Below are 19,489 nucleotides of genomic sequence, written 5' to 3'. Positions count from 1 at the left end.
CGCGGTTTTGTCTCACCAGGGGTGATGGTCGGATTCGTGTTTATCGTCGAAAGAATGAGCGTTACACCGAGGCCTGTACTCTGGAGTGGGATCGATTTGGAGGTGGAGCGTCCGTCATGGTCTGGGGCGGTGTGTCACAGCATCATCGGACTGAGCTTGCTGTCATTGCAGGCAATCTCAACGCTGTGTGTTACAGGGAAGACATCCTCCTCCCTCATGTGGTACCCTTCCTGCAGGCTCATCCTGACATGACCCTCCAGCATGACAATGCCACCAGCCATACTGCTCGTTCTGTGCGTGATTTCCTGCAAGACAGGAATGTCAGCGTTCTGCCATGGCCAGCGAAGATCCCGGATCTCAATCCCATTGAGCACGTCTGGGACCTGTTGGATCGGAGGGTGAGGGCTAGGGCCATTCCCCCCAGAAATGTCAGGGAACTTGCAGGTGCGTCGGTGGAAGAGCGGGGTAACATCTCACAGCAAGAACTGGCAAATCTGGTGCAGTCCATGAGGAGGAGATGCACTGTAGTAACTAAATGCTGCTGGTGGCCACACCAGATACTGACGGTTACTTTTGATTTTGACCCCCCCTTTGTTCAGGGACACATTGTTCCATTTATGTTAGTCACATGTCTGTGGAACTTGTTCAGTTTATGTCACATTGTTGAATCTTGCTATGTTCATACAAATATTTACACATGTTAAGTTTGCTGAAAATAAAACGCAGTTGACAGTGAGAGGACGTTTCTTTTTTTGCTGAGTTTATATTTCTTTTAGAGTTGAATTTGAGCGTTGGTAACACTATAAACAACTTCTTCCGTTGTGCCCCATATTCCTAATGAGTTAATTGTTACATGACTCCTTAAATCTGGTAACAATTAAACAGTTAGTTGATACGTTAAATAACAGTCATCACATTAATTAAAGTCACGGCAATACTATATACATTTTACGGACACAGTATATTTAAGCAATAAGGCCAGAGAGGGTGTTGTACATGGCCAATATACCACAGCTAAGGGCTGTTCTTAAGCACGATGCAATGCGGAGTGCCTGGACATAGTCCTTAGCCGTGGTATATTGGCCATATATCACAAAACCGAGGTGCCTTATTGCTATTATAAACTGTTTACCAACGTAATTAGAGCAGTAAAATTAACTGTTTTGTCATACCTGTGGTATACGGTCTGATATACCACAGCTGTCAGCCAATCAGCATTCAGGGCTCGAACCACCCAGGTTATAATTTACAATAGTTATCTTTTGTTTGTTTTTAGTCCCATCCTTCAGCTCCACTCAACCCCTCCAATCTCTGAACACCAACCAGGTGCGATTTCTATTTGCCATATATTTTTCAACTGAGCTGTTTTACAAAAGTTCTGAACATTTCTATTCTCACAGATTCTACATATTGTTAATTAAAGTTTAAAAAAATGTTGCTAAGAGTATTATATTATTGATTGATTGATTGACTATGACTTTTTTAAATCCTATTTGCAGAGTTAGCTCCAGGTAAATGTTGCAATTCTTCAGCCGTTCATGAACCTGCGATCAAAAACAAGCTATATATGGACAGTACCAAAACAAATTATCTAATGAATCTCTCTCATCGCAGAAAAATCTGCAGAGCTGGGATGGTTCTATCCACCATATATAACATTCTATTGGTAACAAGAATTTTGTATAATAATGGAAATTGAAAAGTTTTCAACCCAGCATTGTTTTGTGTATCAGTGGACTGTGCCATGGAATCGGTACATCGAAAAGCTCTTCCCAACTATTTTGCAATCTATATAGCACAGTCCTTAAAATGAAACTGGTATACTTTCTTTTACCAATTGTGGTCTTTAATGCAGGGCTGACATACAAGTTCCTTACTTTCTCCCACGGTCCACTTGCTTCTTTCATTTTTGCTGTAATGCTGAAATTTGTTGGTTGCAATTTTGCGTAAAGCAGACATTTCCATATATTTGTGTTAGCTGCATGTGTGTGACATAACTCCACCAGTCCTATTTATGATATAATTTCCTTTTTAATCAATTCGTATATTTCAGTTTAACCATAATATTTGTTAAACACCTATAAGCTATAAAATGCGGTTTGTCTCTTTTTATATCAAGTAATATTTCACTTTATCTGTACATCGGATTACCAACAATAATTGGTGCAGGAGACAGAAATAATGCAGTGCGACTTGAGCTTCACCATCAGCTGGAAGACTGTCCTCATTTCTCAGTGGAGGGAGGGACGGCGAGACAGCCTCACCGCTGCTCTCTCCCACCCCTCAAACCGAACATCAGATGCAGGCCATCAGTCCAGTAAAATAAAATAAAAAGCTAATTATTATGCTCACTCAGCTGTGCCTCAAAAGTAATACAACAAATGATCTATTAAACGTGTGATCACATACCTAACATTTTGAAATATCTCAAAATGGTCTGAAAAGAACAACATTGGGAGGGCAATTCAAGCACAGCCAATCTACAGTGAATGTATTGGGCATATAGCCTACTACAACCCTCCTTGCTACAGAACTGTTTTTAACAGGTTAACGTTGCAAAGGATTGTTTTTTTTAAGTCATGATTTTTTTTAAATCTGAGCAGTAGATATGACCGCCACAGCCCTAACATTGTCAGCCGTTGATTGTCAAGCAAATAACTGCCGGTCTCACGGTAATTGACCGTTAATTAACAAACACATTTAGCATCTCCTGGCTTCTACGCACCCACTGACCTTGGGAACATTTACATTTTAAAAAGTCTAAATCCATTTAATACAGCCTACACCATCACAATAAATCCATTATTTATTTTAAAAACAGGTCTAAAGAAACATGATAAAGAAAATGTAGTCTATTTCAGAAGAACAGAAGGCTATACAATGAGTTGTCCTTATGTTAAGCCGTGATCTGGCCATGCCATATGGCTGTGGGCTACACTAGTTAATTTAGCAGACAAGACTTGCTTAGAATTCTGTGGCATTATTTTATAGTGTGAAAAAAAGAGGGGAAAAAAGAAGAAACCCACACACTGCTCGATAGTATCACTGCCCTTTAACAAGCTTTACGTATGGGCCTCACGGCCTTCGTCAGAGCTTTTGTGAGTTTTGTAAATTAGCACAGTTATGTAGACATAGCCTCACCCACATCCGTTCCAACGCATCGAATGGGGTTGGAGTCGAGGGAAAACAAACAAGTGCTACCAAATATAACAATATGCATTTCATAAATATTCAAATAAAGTGTGTACATTTACATTTTAGTCATTTAGCAGACGCTCTTATCCAGAGCGACTTACAGTAGTGAATGCATACATTTCATACATTTCCCCCCCCGTACTGGTCCCCCGTGGGAATCGAACCCACAACCCTGGCGTTGCAAACACCATGCTCTACCAACTGAGCCACACGGGACCCCCGTAAAACATATTAAACACGTCTGTAAAACCACAACACTTAACCAGCATGGCTACCACAGCATTCTGCAGCGATACACCATCCCATCTGGTTTGTGCTTAGTGGGACTATCGTTTGTTTTAACAGGACAATGACCCAACACACCTCCAGGCTGTGTAAGGGCTATTTGACCAAGAAGGAAAGTGATGGAGTGCTGCATCAGATGACCTGGCCTCCACAATCAACCGACCTCAACCCAATTGAGATGGTTTGGGATGAGTTGGATAGCAGAGTGAAGGAAACGCAGCCAACAAGTGCTCAGCATATGTGGGAACTACTTCAAGACTGTTGGAAAAGCATTCCTCATGAAACTGGTTGAGAGAATGCCAAGCGTGTGCAAAGCTGTCATCAAGGCAAAGGGTAGCTACTTTGAAGAATCTCAAATATATTTTGATTTGTTTAACACTTTTTGCTTAATACATGATTCCATGTGTGTAATTTCATAGTTTGTCTTCACTATTATTCTACAATGTAAAAAAAAAAGTAAAAATAAAGAAAACCCAAGAACTAGTAGGCGTGTCCAAACTGTTGACTGGTGCTGTATAGCTGGCAAACAGTAGTGAATTTCATACAACTGTAACTTGATCACCTCACTTAAGTTGCTCTTTGTGCTTCTTTGTAAACAAGCACACGTGACTGGCTCAAACAGCTGTTTTGGGAAACTAGTAAGCATCATAATAAGAAATAATCTAACAGGCACATTTAGGAACGTAATCTGCTTTATCTATTACCTAGTGCACAAGTTAACTGCAGGTATCTATAAAAAAAAAGGACTAATATAAAATGTTAACACTAAAATTGTATTGGAAACTCATACTGATGGTATTTCGAAATACCCGGGATATAGTATACCGCCCAACCAAGAGTTTCTCTCTACATTTCCTTCATAACGCTAAGTTTGACAATTATTTGCTAGGAGATAGCTAAGCTAGTCGACATGTTTCAGGTAGCTAAGCTACCTAGCTTGAAGATGTGCTAACAGTGCATGATGTTGGGTTCTAAGAATATGAAATATACTTATTCATGTCACTGAGGGTGAGAGGGTAATGTGTAACGTTACATTATATCAGTTATCCTATTGAAATATTGAGTGCAACGAAGCGTTCACATGTGGCAGGCATTGATAAGGGGAGAGAACCTTGGATTAATGATGGGGGGGGGGGGGGGTCGAGATCTGGTCACGTTATGGGAGAAATAAAAGTTTATGGCCCGTATCACTAAGTGGCCTGCCTAGCAGTAAAGATACTATGTTTGTACAGATGTGTAGGAGGAGACTCAGCCTAGTTGGAAGGGTTAAATATCAGTGCTTGTGTAAAAATGTTTTTGTCTGAATGTAGCTGTATTGACCCTCTGAAAGTTTAACCAAGTTTATTCTTCCCATAGTGTCTGTAGAGTTATTTTACTCTGGGAATTGGAACCGAACAATAGTAAACAACAAGCCAGCTATGAAGTTAACAGTCCAATCAAAGACCTTAATCAAAGACATAAGACTTTGACTTATCTGTGGCCAATTACTTTTTCATAAAAAAAAATCATTAACAGGCACCGCTTTGACTATATGCAACGCAGGACAAACTAGTTAACCTAGTAATATCATCAACCATGTGTAGTTATATGAAGATTGATTGTTTTTTTATAAGATAAGTTTAATGCTAGCTAGTAACTTACCTTGGCTCCTTGCAGCCACAAGATCCTTTTGATGCTGCACTCAGGTAACAGGTGGTCAGCCTGCCACGCAGTCTCCTCGTGGATTGCAATGTAATCGGCCATAATCGGCGTCCAAAAAGGCCGATTGTTATGAAAACTTGAAATCAGCCCTAATTAATTAATTAATATATATATATATATATATATATATATATATATATATATATATATATATATAAAAAAATAAAATAAAAAATTAAAATATAAAAAAATATTTCGGCCATGCCATGCCGATTAATCAATGAAGCACCGAAGATGGACTTTTGCTGGCTAGCTCACCCAGCAGGTGCTGAGACAATCACGCGCAACCACAGAAAATCAATGACATCTACGTTCTGTAATTACTTTTCTGTCTGCCCCTCCACCACAGAAAGCACAGAGTGAGGCTGAAACAGCTGCATTTTGGAGCTGCCTTATTCAACGAAAATGTACCAAAACAACAATACAATGGGAAAGCGACCACATATGCTTTATTAGATCAATCAAACCTTTTAAATAAAATATTATTTGCTGATATGATATATTGTTGTGACATGAAATAACAGAATTGCATACATATTTTCTAGATATTGGTGGGGCTCCACCCCACCTGCCACATCACCACTGCTTGCCTGAACATGCTACTATTCTGCTGAGCCTAGTCCCTAATACATGCATAATGTAAAAGGCTGAGCTGACCACTATATGTAGCCCCACAGCCATAGCTGTCAGTCACTCACGATGCCATGGAACTCTGCCACTCTGCTGCACAGGTCGGGTCGCTGCTTCTCCAGCGCCAGATAAAAAGGGTTGTTCTGGAGGTTCTCATCATACAGAGCCATAAGGAACTGGATCTCTGGCTCCTGGGAGGAAGAGAGGACAGTTTACAGTAAATATGTGGTGGGAGGGAAGGATTCCATAGCAGGAAATTCAGCTGACAAAACATGCATTCATGTTGCTCCAAAAAGAACAGAGATTCAGCCCTGGGCGTATGTCACGCATCACTACATCACAGGAGAGCCATTTGAATGTAAACATTTTGAATTTTTATCAAAATGAATTTTTGTGCAGAAAAGTGTTCTGGAACATGTGAACTTTCATGTGCCTTAATAACAAACATGTATGTCATCTGTAAATACAAATACAATTGTTAAAACACAAGCCTAGTTGGTTTAGGCACGGAAAAAGGCAGGTACCTTCCCGCTAGCCATGCCATGACTGGCTGAGATATGCCGAGAGATGATTTGTCTGCCATGTAGCAGGCTTCCGTCTATAACATGAGCTGGTCAGTATGTGTAGGTAATCCTTTCTAACGCAGCTTTTTTGAAAAATATCACGAAGTAGAACTGGCTGAGTGTTGCTCTCCACTTTCTGGAGGACCGAGTTTTGAAATCAGTGGAATTAAAGTAGGATAGCTGAGGAGATGGAGAAGATTCTGCCGTTTGATTGCAAATAGTCGAAAAGAGAACACATAGGCTGTTGTAGAAAACACCTGTCTCCGGATTACGTCTTCAAACTAAGGGAAAGGAAAGGGAAACCACGGCAACCGTGACAGAGTGGGAGAAGCGTCCATCCATGTATACAGGTAAGATAGTCTAGCTTGCTACACTTTCAGATATAATACGTTTCTAATTGTCAAAAAGTAGTTTTCTTATCAAGATAAAGTGTACTAGCTAACGTTTGTTGGCTGGCTGGCTGGCTAGCTAGCGTTACGTGTATGATCTGTGTAGTAATATTATTCGTATCTCAGAGCCATTTGCATTGCTAGTTATAGCCTAATGTAAACATGTTCACTACATCTTCCGTATTATGTGCATGTGACAAATACATTTAGATTTTATTTGATATAGTTTGTGTTTACCAGAGACGGTAATGTGATGAACATGGCCTGGACCAAAGTCAAATTAGGATATCACGTTAGGTCAACGAGGCAGTGTCCAAGTTCTAAAATTCTCTGGTAGAATGCCCTGCTTTTATTTCGTCACACTCACAATTGTAAGCTATTTTCTGTAATTAGCTCACCATTAACTTGTAAATAATGATCTTGTTGTGAGTTTATTTTCCTGTAATAATGAAGACAAATGAGCTAAAGTGAAGATGTTGTCAGCTATATGATACGGTCATTATTTGAACTGGCTAGCCAGCTAACTTAACATTAGCTAGCTAGCTAACAAGCTAGAAACGAATCATAACATTGTTGATAACGTTGCTTTTAGTTGCCTGGTTAACTAGATTGACATACTAAATTCATTTTTAAAACGGGTGGGTTTATTGGTGTTAAAATACACCAGTTATGCTGTTTTGGACCACCAGGCTGCTGATGTCATGCAGTCTGTAGTTTTTGTGTTTATACTATTTCATAGCGACAAGTTTGATGTTGGACGACAATAGAATGTTCATGATGTCACTGCGACAACTGTCGATAGACGTAGTATAAACCAGCCTTTAGTCTTGAAGTCTTTGGTTGTTTAGCACATGGCCTCACATGTGAATCCTTAAAGAGATGGGTGGGCTAAGGCTTAAGAGGGTGTGAACGATGCTGAATGGGTGTAGACAAAGAAGGGCTCTCCAGTAGGTTTACCAAAAGATTCAAGGGCCATTTTCTCAAAATTGAGGTTACAAGTTTATCAACTTTCAAAGCAGAATTACTTTCCCATTGTTCCTCAACTGTAGTGTATGATATACAATTTTCTAGCTCCGAGTCTCTACTTTTATCCAATGTAAAAAACAATTTCAAATTTCGCTACATAAGACTGAATCAAGCCGGTCGGTCACATATTAGAGTTGTTGACATGAGGTAGGTTAGGACTAAACTGCTGGTTGGCTAAGAGGGGTTTCAATATCAATAGTGTCTGCCAAGAGGACAGACTAGTGTTGACGGCACCAGCACATGATTTGGTTGCACAAATGTTTAGTGACCTGACCTGTGTCCCACAATGTACCTGCAATCCATACAGAACCAGACTAATAATGACTAGCCATCTTTTAAATTAGCATGCCCCTGCAAGGCTTGACATTCAGGTAAATTTGCAGGTAGCACACCGGTCCAGTGCCAACTGAAAGCTACTTGCGCGCATTCAAAAGAATAAAAGGCCAGGGAAAGCGGATGTTACCATTCATTTTCCTATAATGATCAACCCTCCATACACAAACAATTACATTTTAACTTGACAATATGATATTTACATTGATTATTTGGAGAAAAAAAAACTTTTGCGCAATCTCAAAAAGGCTGTATTATATTTAGCGATTTTGAACAGTCTAACACAGTAGGGCCTGTGTTTTGTTTTTCCAGGTTTCCGAGTTCTCAGGTTTCTACTGAAAATCACACTTGTTGCTCTCAGTCCACAACAATTCTTAAACCACATCAGGAGACCACTTTTGAGGTCTTTAGTTGACCTTTAATTCAATTGCGCGCCTAGCAAGAGACCTTTGTTTGTACTGTACAATGTAGGCTACATGTGATGGCATAGTTTGCTAAACAAATGCCCTGCGATTGATACAAATCATGATTTCATTCTGCCAGGTAGACCTACTTCGCAGTCAACAGTTAATTGGGAAGGTATTTTGGGAAAGCCTTTAGAAATGTTGATTCAAACTGCGCATGATGACTGAATTGCGAAACCCAAAGATTCAACCAAGACGTCAAACTTATTGAATACCTGGTTTGCATACCCATTGTTGCATACCCATTGCCGTTTGAAAAACAATCTTGATAAAAAGAATAATTGTGAACCAGAAACTAATCTGACCATTAACATTTTGTTCACTGGCACCCTAGCAACAATTAAAATGTGGTGTGTGGGGTATAGCCTACATGTCCATCAAGCTGCCTCACGATACAGAAACAGGAGATAGGCTCCTGCCCTACGGGCTGCTCTGGTTTGGTCACGGCTTAGGCCTACTTTACTTGAAGAGGACAAAGAAGCAGAGACAGAAGCAGCTAGGTCCGGAAGCTCGCCCTCCTCTTTCCTGAGGCATCTTAAAACCACAGCAGGAACAACAGGAAGATTGTCTCTCTCCAGGGTCACTTTTCACCTCCCTCACTCGCCAGCCAGCTGCCTCTCAGCTGAGCTTGTTAACGTTCTCGGAAATTAAATTACTAAAAGTTGGTTCACCACATAATTGCATGATCTCCAAGGCAGGGCGTGAGATTCTTCCTCTGTATGACTTGCTTGGGAGACCTTGTCACAGACATCAAATTTCAATGAAGCAGTCAGTCGCCCACAAAGACACACAGGAATGATCTGACTATCAGGTTGTTGGGGCAGCAGGTAGCCTAGTGGTTAGAGCGTTGGGCCAGTAACAAAGGTTTGCTGGATCGAATCCCCAAGCTGACAAGGTAAAAATCTGTTGTTCTGCCCGATAGGCCGTCATTGTAAATAATAATTTGTTCTTAACAGATTTGCCTAGTTAAATAAAATGTTTAAAAATAACGGTGAGGTGTGACTTTTCTTTTGAGGTCAGTCTCATTACTGGTTGAATAGGCCTAATAGGAGAGAGGAGATTGTCTTGTCTGGTTGGTCTCTGCTGTGTCCCAGCTATTAGTGCTAAGAGTGCAGATGGTAGCTTTGTAGAGGACACTTGGACATGGTTGTGCATAAACAACAAATTGTATGCAATAAGCTAGGTCTATTTTGTGTGCACTGTCTTTTCTGCATCAGGGTACTCAAGTATTATTTGAAAAGGTCTGGTCATACAAATTTCCTAGGTGACAAAGTCCCGGATGGTAATGTAATTTATCAGCGTAGTAACAAATCCCCACTTCACAATCATCTTGTTGGCGGAGAGAAAATGTTGCAGTTTTAGAGTCAATTTCCGCCATTTTCTTTTTTTTTTGCATGAGGCAGGGATTATTTTTTTGCTGTTTTAAAGCCAATTTCCTGCAATTCTATGCATTCTTCCATGGCTTATGTGTGTTTATATGATACCAGGGGTCGAAGCCCGACTGAGTAAATAAGAAACCTGCAGCCCGTATTGACCCCATTCTGGGTTCGGACCGGGTCCGCCAGTTGAGTATGGGGGCTCTACATCTCTGCTTGATGAGTCAAGTTATAAATGTTCTCCAATCCTGTAAATGTTTAGATGTTAGCCTCATCTCCTTTTGAATCAAAACTTATCTAAAATAAAATGTTATTGGTCATATACACAATTAGCAGATGTTTTTGCGGGTGTAGCGCAATGCTTGTAAATATGAGATTTAGCCAGGTCATATGGCAGGCACTGTGTCGTCACATGTTCTTCTGATGTAAGATTCCAATCAATCCATTGAAACACCATAAAAACATGTGCGCATCATCCCCAAAATGGGGAACAAAGAGAGTATGAAATCCATTCAAGTCTCATCTAAGATCAGTTCATCAGGCTACTCACTTGATTGCAACAGGCCTTGAAACGCTGAGATCAACATCATCTTTACGAATCCTAGGAATGATAATGCCATTGGGGGGGTGGGGGGGGGGGGGGTCTTCGCAGCAGCAGAGAATAGGGCTCATCTAAACCTAAACCAGCCTCCTTGGAGTCTGACTGGGCTTCATAGTGAAGCAGTAACTGTCTTAGCGTGAAGGCAGCAGCACCACTCCACCCTCACCTCACTGTGCTGCTGCCTCCTTGGTATCAGATGGATGCTGCCTGCTGGCCTGAAACCCTGAAGAATGTGCCATCTAACCATGTGACCGGTCAGCTGGGTCTGAACAGCCCTGTTTGGGGGAAACCTTCCTTCACACGTGTGGGGAGTGAACCGCACGGCTTACAGCCCATTTTCCACTTCAGGAAAGCCAAGGCAGGCATTTCATGATGGGTGGGTTGGTGATGGGATCTGGCCTTTGTGAGCATAAATACAAATGTCCGTTCTCTTCAAGACAAAGGGAAATAAAGTATTGTCAGTCTGGCCTTTCATCCTGTTTGGTCACACTGTGTAGACCATCACCTGTCAAACTGAATCCATGGTGAGATGAGTGTCTGCAGGTTCACTCCTCTCTTGTACTTGATTGATCAATTAAGGTCATCGATTAGTTAGGAACTCCCCTTGGTTGTCTAGGTTTTAATTGGACACACATTGATAGGAAATAACAAAAACCAGCATGCACTCGGCCCTCCACGGAATGAGTTTGACACCCCAGCTGTACAATCTAATATTGATGACAAAAGGTTATCTTGAGGCTGTCAAGTGTCCTACTTATATATCAGTACACTCGTAACAACTTAAGTATTACGAAACTTCTATTAGATCAAATAAACCTTAACTAGCAAATAAGCCATTCATGTCTTGGTTGAACAAATTCGACACATTGACCTACATACAAAAACTCCTTGCTTGGTGGGCGAAACAATTAAAAAAAAACAGTACTTGCTGGTGGGAGACAGATTTTCCGCCGAGTTGTGCCCCTCTCTTCCTCTCTGAACATACTGATAGGCTCCAGGACGAGCAGAAACAATTATCGCAATTCAAACACAAGGTTTCAAACTTACCGATTCAATTGCACTGTAAACAAAATAGGAGAAAACATCATTTCCTCTGCCAAAGCCATGGCAATGTTTACAGAGTCAGACTCTCGTTTTGATTCCTCAATACAGCCAACATTACCATCTATAACATCCATCCTGTTGTTTCCATGGAAAGTCGTTTTCCCAACGACATTGCAGAGTAGGGCTATGTCATGTGCTTGTCCAACAGAATAATAAAATAACTGACATTGATATAATGTAATTTAGAGTTTTGATCACTACTTCGGTATCCCACGGATAACATTGCAAAACTGGATATCGTTTTATGTGCCCACAAATCAAATTTTGTGGATGACCATCTTAAATTGTGCTCATCAAAGGCTTTTAAATACCACTGTTTTGTGTTCTACTTGTAGCCCTGGTTGCCCTGAAAAGAAATGGTAAAACACTTCATTGTGAGGCTAAATATATGGGCTGGACATGTAGATAAATGAAAGTCAGATAAATGAAAAGCCCATTTTTGCTGGGACTGATAGGGTTAATCCTCGCTAGCAATACAGTTTTGGAAACCCTCTCATATAAGCGAGAAAGAATCTTTCAAATACAAGAGATACACTTACTGTACACAATTTAGTAAAGTTGAACCAGGCTGTTTTCACAATGACACATCCTCTCACATTTCCATTGGACACTACAATTCAACATTTCCGGCTGGATCGCAAGTGCTTCTCAAAATACAGCCGGGTGCAACTTTGCTAAACAGCGTACACTAAGTGTATCTTTTGTATATGCAAGCGAGGCATATTTGCGATTAAACACTGTTTGGGCAACATCTGGCAATAAGGGACGTGGAATAACTACTGTAATGCAATTACATTTGAGTCATAAGGGCTCGTGGGCCAATTCTCATGGAAAGATTAAACGGTAAAAATCTGTCAAGGCACACATAGAATCGTGTAATTACACGCAGCAACCTGGTTTGGGTTTTTGTCGTAGATTTTTGGACAAATCAGGATTGGACGAAGGCAGTGCTTGAACTGATGATTTTCAAGCCCGGGTGCAGATGATAAACCAATTTCCACTAGATTCCACTGCCACAAAGTCAAAATTGTCTGTATTGTAAAAATTCATTAAAACAAAAAAAATGTTTTTGGGGGAAAGGGAGATACTTAGTCAGATGCACAACTGAATGCATTCAACCTAAAATGTGTCTTCCGCATTTAACCTAACCCCTCTGAATCAGAGAGGTGCTGGGGGCTGCTTTAAATCGACGCCATCTGTGCCCGGGGAGCCCATCTGTGCCCGTTGCCGTTGAGGGTTAACTGCCTTGCTTTCCCCATAGAAATGGCTGAACGAACCAGAGGTAACTCATTTCCGGTTATTAGGACTACAAGCTGACGAGCTCTACTGCATTCCGCCCAGCAATAAAACAGGAAGTGACAAACTTTCATGTGATAAGAGAATTTTACCTCTGGGTAACAAGAGATTACACTACTGACCTCATGGTCTAGGAATTCTCAAGACTGACTGGTGACCTTTGACACATAGGCTACAGACTCCTTGGCCAATACTACTAAATGAAAAACTGGTCTATTATATAGGCTCTGTAGCATATGGAGCTATGCACTGTATTATTTTACCATTCTTTGGTTTGATATTCAAGTATAGAGTAAACGGTATGTCAGTTTCCATTGCCAAGTTAATTCTACAGAGCATGACAGCCCCTACATATAATTTTTTCTGCATTCTTGGGGGAACGTCCATGTCGGTCTCAACCATTTTTGGATGTACAAGTAGCCCAAATCACATGTTGCTCTGCACCCACTCATGTGCAAATGATCTTTAGGCCTTCAAATTAGTCTTCCCAAGACCTCAATGTGGATAGGCTGGTCATGGCTAGAAAGAATACAGCTTTTGTTAAATTAGCTAACCATAACCGAATTCTCCTAACCTGCTATGTTAAATTCTAACCTGCTACAAAAAGTCCAAAATGACAAAAGCTGTATCCATTCTAGTCAGAACGAATAGGCCAGGTGCCCCAGGAATACTATAGTGCCACATGTTGAAAACTTCCAGGTAATGGCTAAACAAGATTGCCGAAAATTGTGAAATGTGGTAACAATTTCGTGTGATGAGCTGTACGTGACAATCAATGTCAAACAAATGCTTGTTTTGAAAGTGGAATCAAGCAAAACAGCATTGAAATCGATAACAGCTGCCCAGATCGAGAGGAACACTTCACTCAAAGTCGTAGCAATCAAGTCAATGTTCTGCCATTTCGACATTAACCATTGGTAGAGGTTTCAATGCCAAATATTTGTGTTCTTACATTGGCTAGCAAGTTAGCTAGCTAACGTTAATTTAGGTAGCTAAAAGATGAGCAGCTAACGTTCTGTCACAACAACAGCAACGTCGGCTTGGATGGACATTCATACAAACACAATATAGCTATGTCCGTAACGTACGTACCTCTTTATCTGCTAAACACACCGGAATCGCATCGCAAATTGCACTTCTTCAAAAGCCTGACCGTAAACAGAAGAAAGTCTACCATTTGATGCCTGTCTGGCTGTCAGCACTACCGGTCTCTCTAACTTGATGACGAGAAAAACATTGACTAATGTGGTTTAGTCAACCAATCAGGCGCGGCAAGCCAATCCCGTAGGTCCTGATACGTCCGTGGAGGCTGAGCGCTCGTGAAAACGTCAAAGGAAAGGATGACACCCCCGTGCAGTGTACGAGATCTAATAACAGTATACCGCAAGTCAACATGTGGTCCTAAAATAATATATGACTGCCCTGAGAAATCTATTCGGATCACCATAAATTTGCAGAATAAGATTGTCAAAGGTGGTTTCTCCCTCCACCCTACCACTGACTATTGTACTGGATTGAAATGTTGCATTTGTTTGGTAGATACAGAAGTTATTGTTACAGAACAACGTGATCTATATTTAAGTGTGATAAAACAACAAACATGTAGGCCACACAAAAAAATGCACTGGGGTCTAGTTCTCCTCAGGTCTTTATCCTTCCAAAATATGTTTTTCCTACCATCTCCTTTAAAGGGATAATGCTTAATTTGGTCAACGGTAAACATAGCGCTGATCTGTATTGCAAAAATAGCTCTACTTTTGCCTAATTAACTGGTCCACATAACATGTCCCCATTTTGTTTAGGTGGGGTGTGGCAAAGTTCAATGGGGGAATTTCGTGTCTCTTCAGTAGTGGGGTCTTCCTATCTTTACCAACAAATTCGAGCAGTTTGCAGCTGAAGGTGCAGCAAGCTCATTGATGGTTCGTTTTTTTGTGGCAATTATCTTCCCTAAAGGCTGTTTACCGAAGTATTATGCTGCATTTAAAACCAAGTGGGAAGGTGGTAATTGCCAGTTGTGAAATCGTATTGGATTTGGATGCATTCACATGCTTTGATCTCATTGTGAAACACAGATTGGCTAATGGCCAACAAGCTGTGTCAACCATAAACTAAAAGTGTGTCAACCATAAACTAAAAGTACAGCAATCATGCTTGGCAACAAATTATAGAGTTCAAAAACCATATTAATATATTCACAGGAGGTTGGTGGCACCTTAATTGGGGAGGACGGGCTCGTGGTAATGACTAGCGGATTAGGTGGAATGGATTCAAATACACTAAACACATGGTTTCCAGGTGTTTGATGCCTTTCCATTTTCTCTGTTCTGGCCATTGTTATGAGCCGTTCTCCCCTTAGCAGCCTCCTTTCTTTTTATAAATAAAGTTTTCTTATTGCATTTTACTGCTGACAATGCTGTTATCAAGGTAATTTCCATAGTAGGTGACGTCAGAGGCCAGCATGTGAAGGAAGTTGTGGCTCAGGGATGATGGACAAGTTTTCCACTAGTAATTACCTGTTGGAGGGGTGTTCAAGTGGATTTTTCCCAGTCGTATGTTGTAAATACCACCTTCCCACTTGGTTATTATTTATTTTTTATTAGGTGTGCTTGAAAAGCAAAATAAAACTCTACATTTCTTACATAGTCCTATTATTATTATTCTGTGTTATTGACTGTACGTTTGTTTATGTGTAACTCTGTGTTGTTTTTGTCGCACTGCTTTACTTTATCTTGACCAGGTCGCAGATGTAAACGAGAACTTGTTCTCAACTGGCCTACCTTGTTAAATAAAGGTGAAATACATTTTTCTTTATATATATATATATATATATATATATATATAAGCTATTAAAACATTTAAGCTATTAAAACAAAACAAACTGCCAAATGTCCAGACTGGATTTTTGATACTATGTGTACTTTATGAACTCTAACTATTTGAAATTTGCATAAATTAACATGGGTTTAAATGAGAACCATAGGAATACAGACGTAGCTTTTCAAAATGAACCTGTTCCTTGGCCAATTAAACTACAAGACAAACTTTAAAACATTCAGGCTATCCCAACTTCAAATTCTTTCAAATCTTTATTAAATATAACTATACATTTGCATAAAATAACTTGGTAACGGTACCAAGTCAATGTGTGGGGGTACAGGTTAGTTGAGGTAATATGTACATGTAGGTAGGTGTAAAGTGACTATGCATTGACAATAAACAGCGAGTAGCAGCAGGGTAAAAAAGGGGGTCAATGCAAATAGTAAGGGTAGCCATTTGACTCTGTTTAGCGGTGTTATTGACATTGCCTGGTATAGAGGTTCTAGATGGCCCGAAGCTTGGCCCCAGTGATGTACTGGGCCTTACGCACCACCCTCTGTAGCGCTTTGCGGTCGGATGCCGAGCAGTTCCCCATACCAAGTGGTGATGCAACCAGTCAGGATGCTCTCGATGGTGCAGCTGTAAAACCTTTTGAGGATCTCCTCAGGGGGAATAGGCGTTGTACCCTCTTCATGACTGTCTTGGTGTGTTTGGACCATGATAATTTGTTAGTGATGTGGGCACCAAGGAAATTGAAGCTCTCGACCCGCTCCAATACAGTCTTGTCGATGTGAATGGGGGCGTGCTCGGCCCTCTTTTTCCTGTAGTCCACGATTAGATCCTTTCTCTGGCTCACGTTGAGGGAGAGGTTGTCTTGGAACCACACTGCCAGGAACCACACTGCCAGGTCTCAGACCTCCACCCTATAGGCTGTCTCATTGTTGTCGGTGATCAGGCCTACCACCGTTGTGTCGTTGGCAAACTTAATGATGGTGTTGGAGTTGTGTGTGGCCACGCAGTCATGGGTGAACAGGGAGTACAGGAAGGGACTAAGCACGCACCCCCTGAGGGGCCCCGTGTTGAGGATTAGCGTGGCAGATGAGTTGTTGCTTACCCTTACCACTTGGGGGCAGACTGTCAGGAAGTCCAGGATCCAGTTACAGAGGGAGGTGTTTAGTCCCAGGGCCCATAGCTTAGTGAATAGCTTTGAGGCCACCATGGTGTTAAACACTGAGCTGTAGTCAACGAACAGCATTCTCACGTACAGTTGAAGTCGGAAGTTTACATACACTTAGGTTGGAGTCATTAAAACTCGTTTTTCAACCACTCCACAAATTTCTTGCTAACAAACTATAGTTTTGGCAAGTCGGTTAGGACATCTACTTTGTGCATGATACAAGTCATTTTTCCAACAATTGTTTACAGACAGATTATTTCACTTATTCACTGTATCACAATTCCAGTGGGTCAGAAGTTTACATATGTAACAGTGTAGGTTCCGTCCCTCCCTTCGCCCCAACCTGGGCTTGAACCAGGGACCCTTGCACACAACAACTGACACATCAACAACTGACACCCACGAAGCATCGTTACCCATCGTGCCACAAAAGCCACGGCCCTTGCAACGCAAGGGGAACAACCACTTCAGGTCTCAGAGCGAGTGACGTTACCGATTGAAACGCTATTAGCGCGCACCACCGCTAACTAACTAACCATTTCACATCGGTTACACTCACCCCCCTTTTGACCTCCTCCTTTTCCGCAGCAACCAATGATCCGGGTCAACAGCATCAATGTAACAGTGTAGGTTCCGTCCCTCTCTTCACCCCAACCTGGGCTCGAACCAGGGACCCTTGCACACATCAACAACTGACACCCACGAAGCATCGTTACCCATCGCGCCACAAAAGCCGCGGCCCTTGCAACGCAAGGGGAACAACCACTTCAGGTCTCAGAGTGAGTGACGTCACCGATTGAAACGCTATTAGCGCGCACCACCGCTAACTAACTAGCCATTTCACATCGGTTACACATACACTAAGTTGACTGTGCCTTTAAACAGCTTGGAAAATTCCAGAAAATGATGCCATGGCTTTAGAAGCTTCTGATAAGCTAATTGACATCATTTGAGTCAATTGGAGGTGTACCTGTGGATATATTTCAAGGCCTACCTTCAAACTCAGTGCCTCTTTGCTTGACATCATGGGAAAATCTAAATAAATCAGCCAAGACTTCAGAAAAAAAATTGTAGACCTCTGAAGTCTGGTTCACCCTTGGGAGCAATTTTCAAATGTCTGAAGGTACCACGTTCATCTGTACAAACAATAGTACGCAAGTATAAACACCAAGTGTATGCAAACTTCTGACCCACTGGGAATGTGATGAAAGAAGTAAAAGCTGAAATAAATCATTCTCTCTACTATTATTCTGACATTTCACATTCTTAAAATAAAGTGGTGATTCTAACTGACCTAAAACAGGGAATTTTTACTAGGATTAAATGTCAGGATGTCACGATCGTCATTTAAATAATTGGACCAAGGCGCAGCGTGAGTAGAGTTCCACATTTTAATAATTGTGAAACTTCTCAAAACAACAATGATATAACAATGTGAAATACGTAGCGCACACATACAAAACAATATCCCACAACGCAGGTGGGAAAAGGAACACACTAAGTATGATCCCCAATTAGAGGCAACGATTAATCAGCTGCCTCTAATTTGGAACCATACACATACACCAACATAGAAATAAACTAACTAGAAATCCCCCTAGTCACACCCTGACCTAAAACACCATAGAGAACCCCGAGGGCTCTCCACGGTCAGGGCGTGACACAGGAATTGTGAAAAACTGAGTTTAGATGTATTTGGTTAAGGTGTATGTAAACTTCCGACTTCAGTTGTAGCTCCATTCTTGTGTATTTCATTTTATCATTTTATTTGTATTATTATTTTTAAACTCTGCATCGTTGGGAAGGGCTCGTAAGCAAGCATTTACACGTTTAGACAAACAAACAAGCAATCGATACTACCGTTAAGAACAAACAATCGATACTACCGGTAAGAACAAACAATCGATAAGTGTAGAATCAGAAGTGTAGAAATGGGCATGGTTTAGCAATAATCATGACTTTGTGGCTGGGGTAACTAGTGACAACCGTTCTCTCCCAGTCTGTTCCATTTTGAACGTGGTGTTGTTGAATTTGTATTTGTATTTATTATGGATCCTCTTCCAAGGGGAAGAATTAAGGCAGTTTATACAATTTTAAAAACATTACAATACATTCACAGATTTCACAACACACTGTGTGCCCTCAGGCCCCTACTCCACCACTACCACATATCTACAGTACTAAATCCATGTGTATGTATAGTGCGTATGTTATCGTGTTTGTGTGTGTGTGTGTGTGTGTGTATGCACATGTCTGTGCCAATGTTTGTGTTGCTTCACAGTCCCCGCTGTTCCATAAGGTGTTTTGTTATCTGTTTTTTTTATCAAATTGTACTGCTTGCGACAGTTACTTGATGTGGAATAGAGTTCCATGTAGTCATGGCTCTATGTAGTACTGTGGCCTGCCATAGTCTGTTCTGGACTGGGGACTGTGAAGAGACCTCTTGTGGCATGTCTTGTGGGGTATGCATGGGTGTCCGAGCTGTGTGCCAGTAGTTTAGACAGACAGCTCGGTGCATTCAACATGTCAATA

General features: G+C 41.1%; 1 protein-coding gene across 3 annotated transcripts in view; it reads right to left on the bottom strand.

Annotated features, from left to right (window-relative positions):
- Positions 1 to 14,190, bottom strand: part of LOC115152299 (ankyrin repeat domain-containing protein 27) — a 38,764-nt gene extending 24,574 nt beyond the window's left edge. For 2 of the 3 annotated variants that reach the window (XM_029697048.1, XM_029697050.1), the window contains exons 1-2: positions 14,056 to 14,189; positions 5,880 to 6,002 (exon numbers count right to left, since the gene is read on the bottom strand). In XM_029697048.1, the coding sequence (XP_029552908.1) occupies positions 5,880 to 5,981 (102 nt within the window). In that variant the 5' untranslated portion in view covers positions 5,982 to 6,002; positions 14,056 to 14,189. Of the gene's footprint in view, positions 1 to 5,879; positions 6,003 to 14,055 lie in introns of all 3 variants that reach the window. The other variant, XM_029697049.1, reaches the window with a different exon arrangement.
- Positions 14,191 to 19,489: the final 5,299 nt, after the last annotated feature.

The sequence above is a fragment of the Salmo trutta genome, chromosome 17 (genome assembly GCF_901001165.1).
Source record: "Salmo trutta chromosome 17, fSalTru1.1, whole genome shotgun sequence".
NCBI classification, from domain to species: Eukaryota; Metazoa; Chordata; class Actinopteri; order Salmoniformes; family Salmonidae; genus Salmo; species Salmo trutta.
The sequence above is the reverse complement of the archived record's forward strand: the minus strand, read 5'-3'. Positions and strand labels throughout refer to the sequence as shown.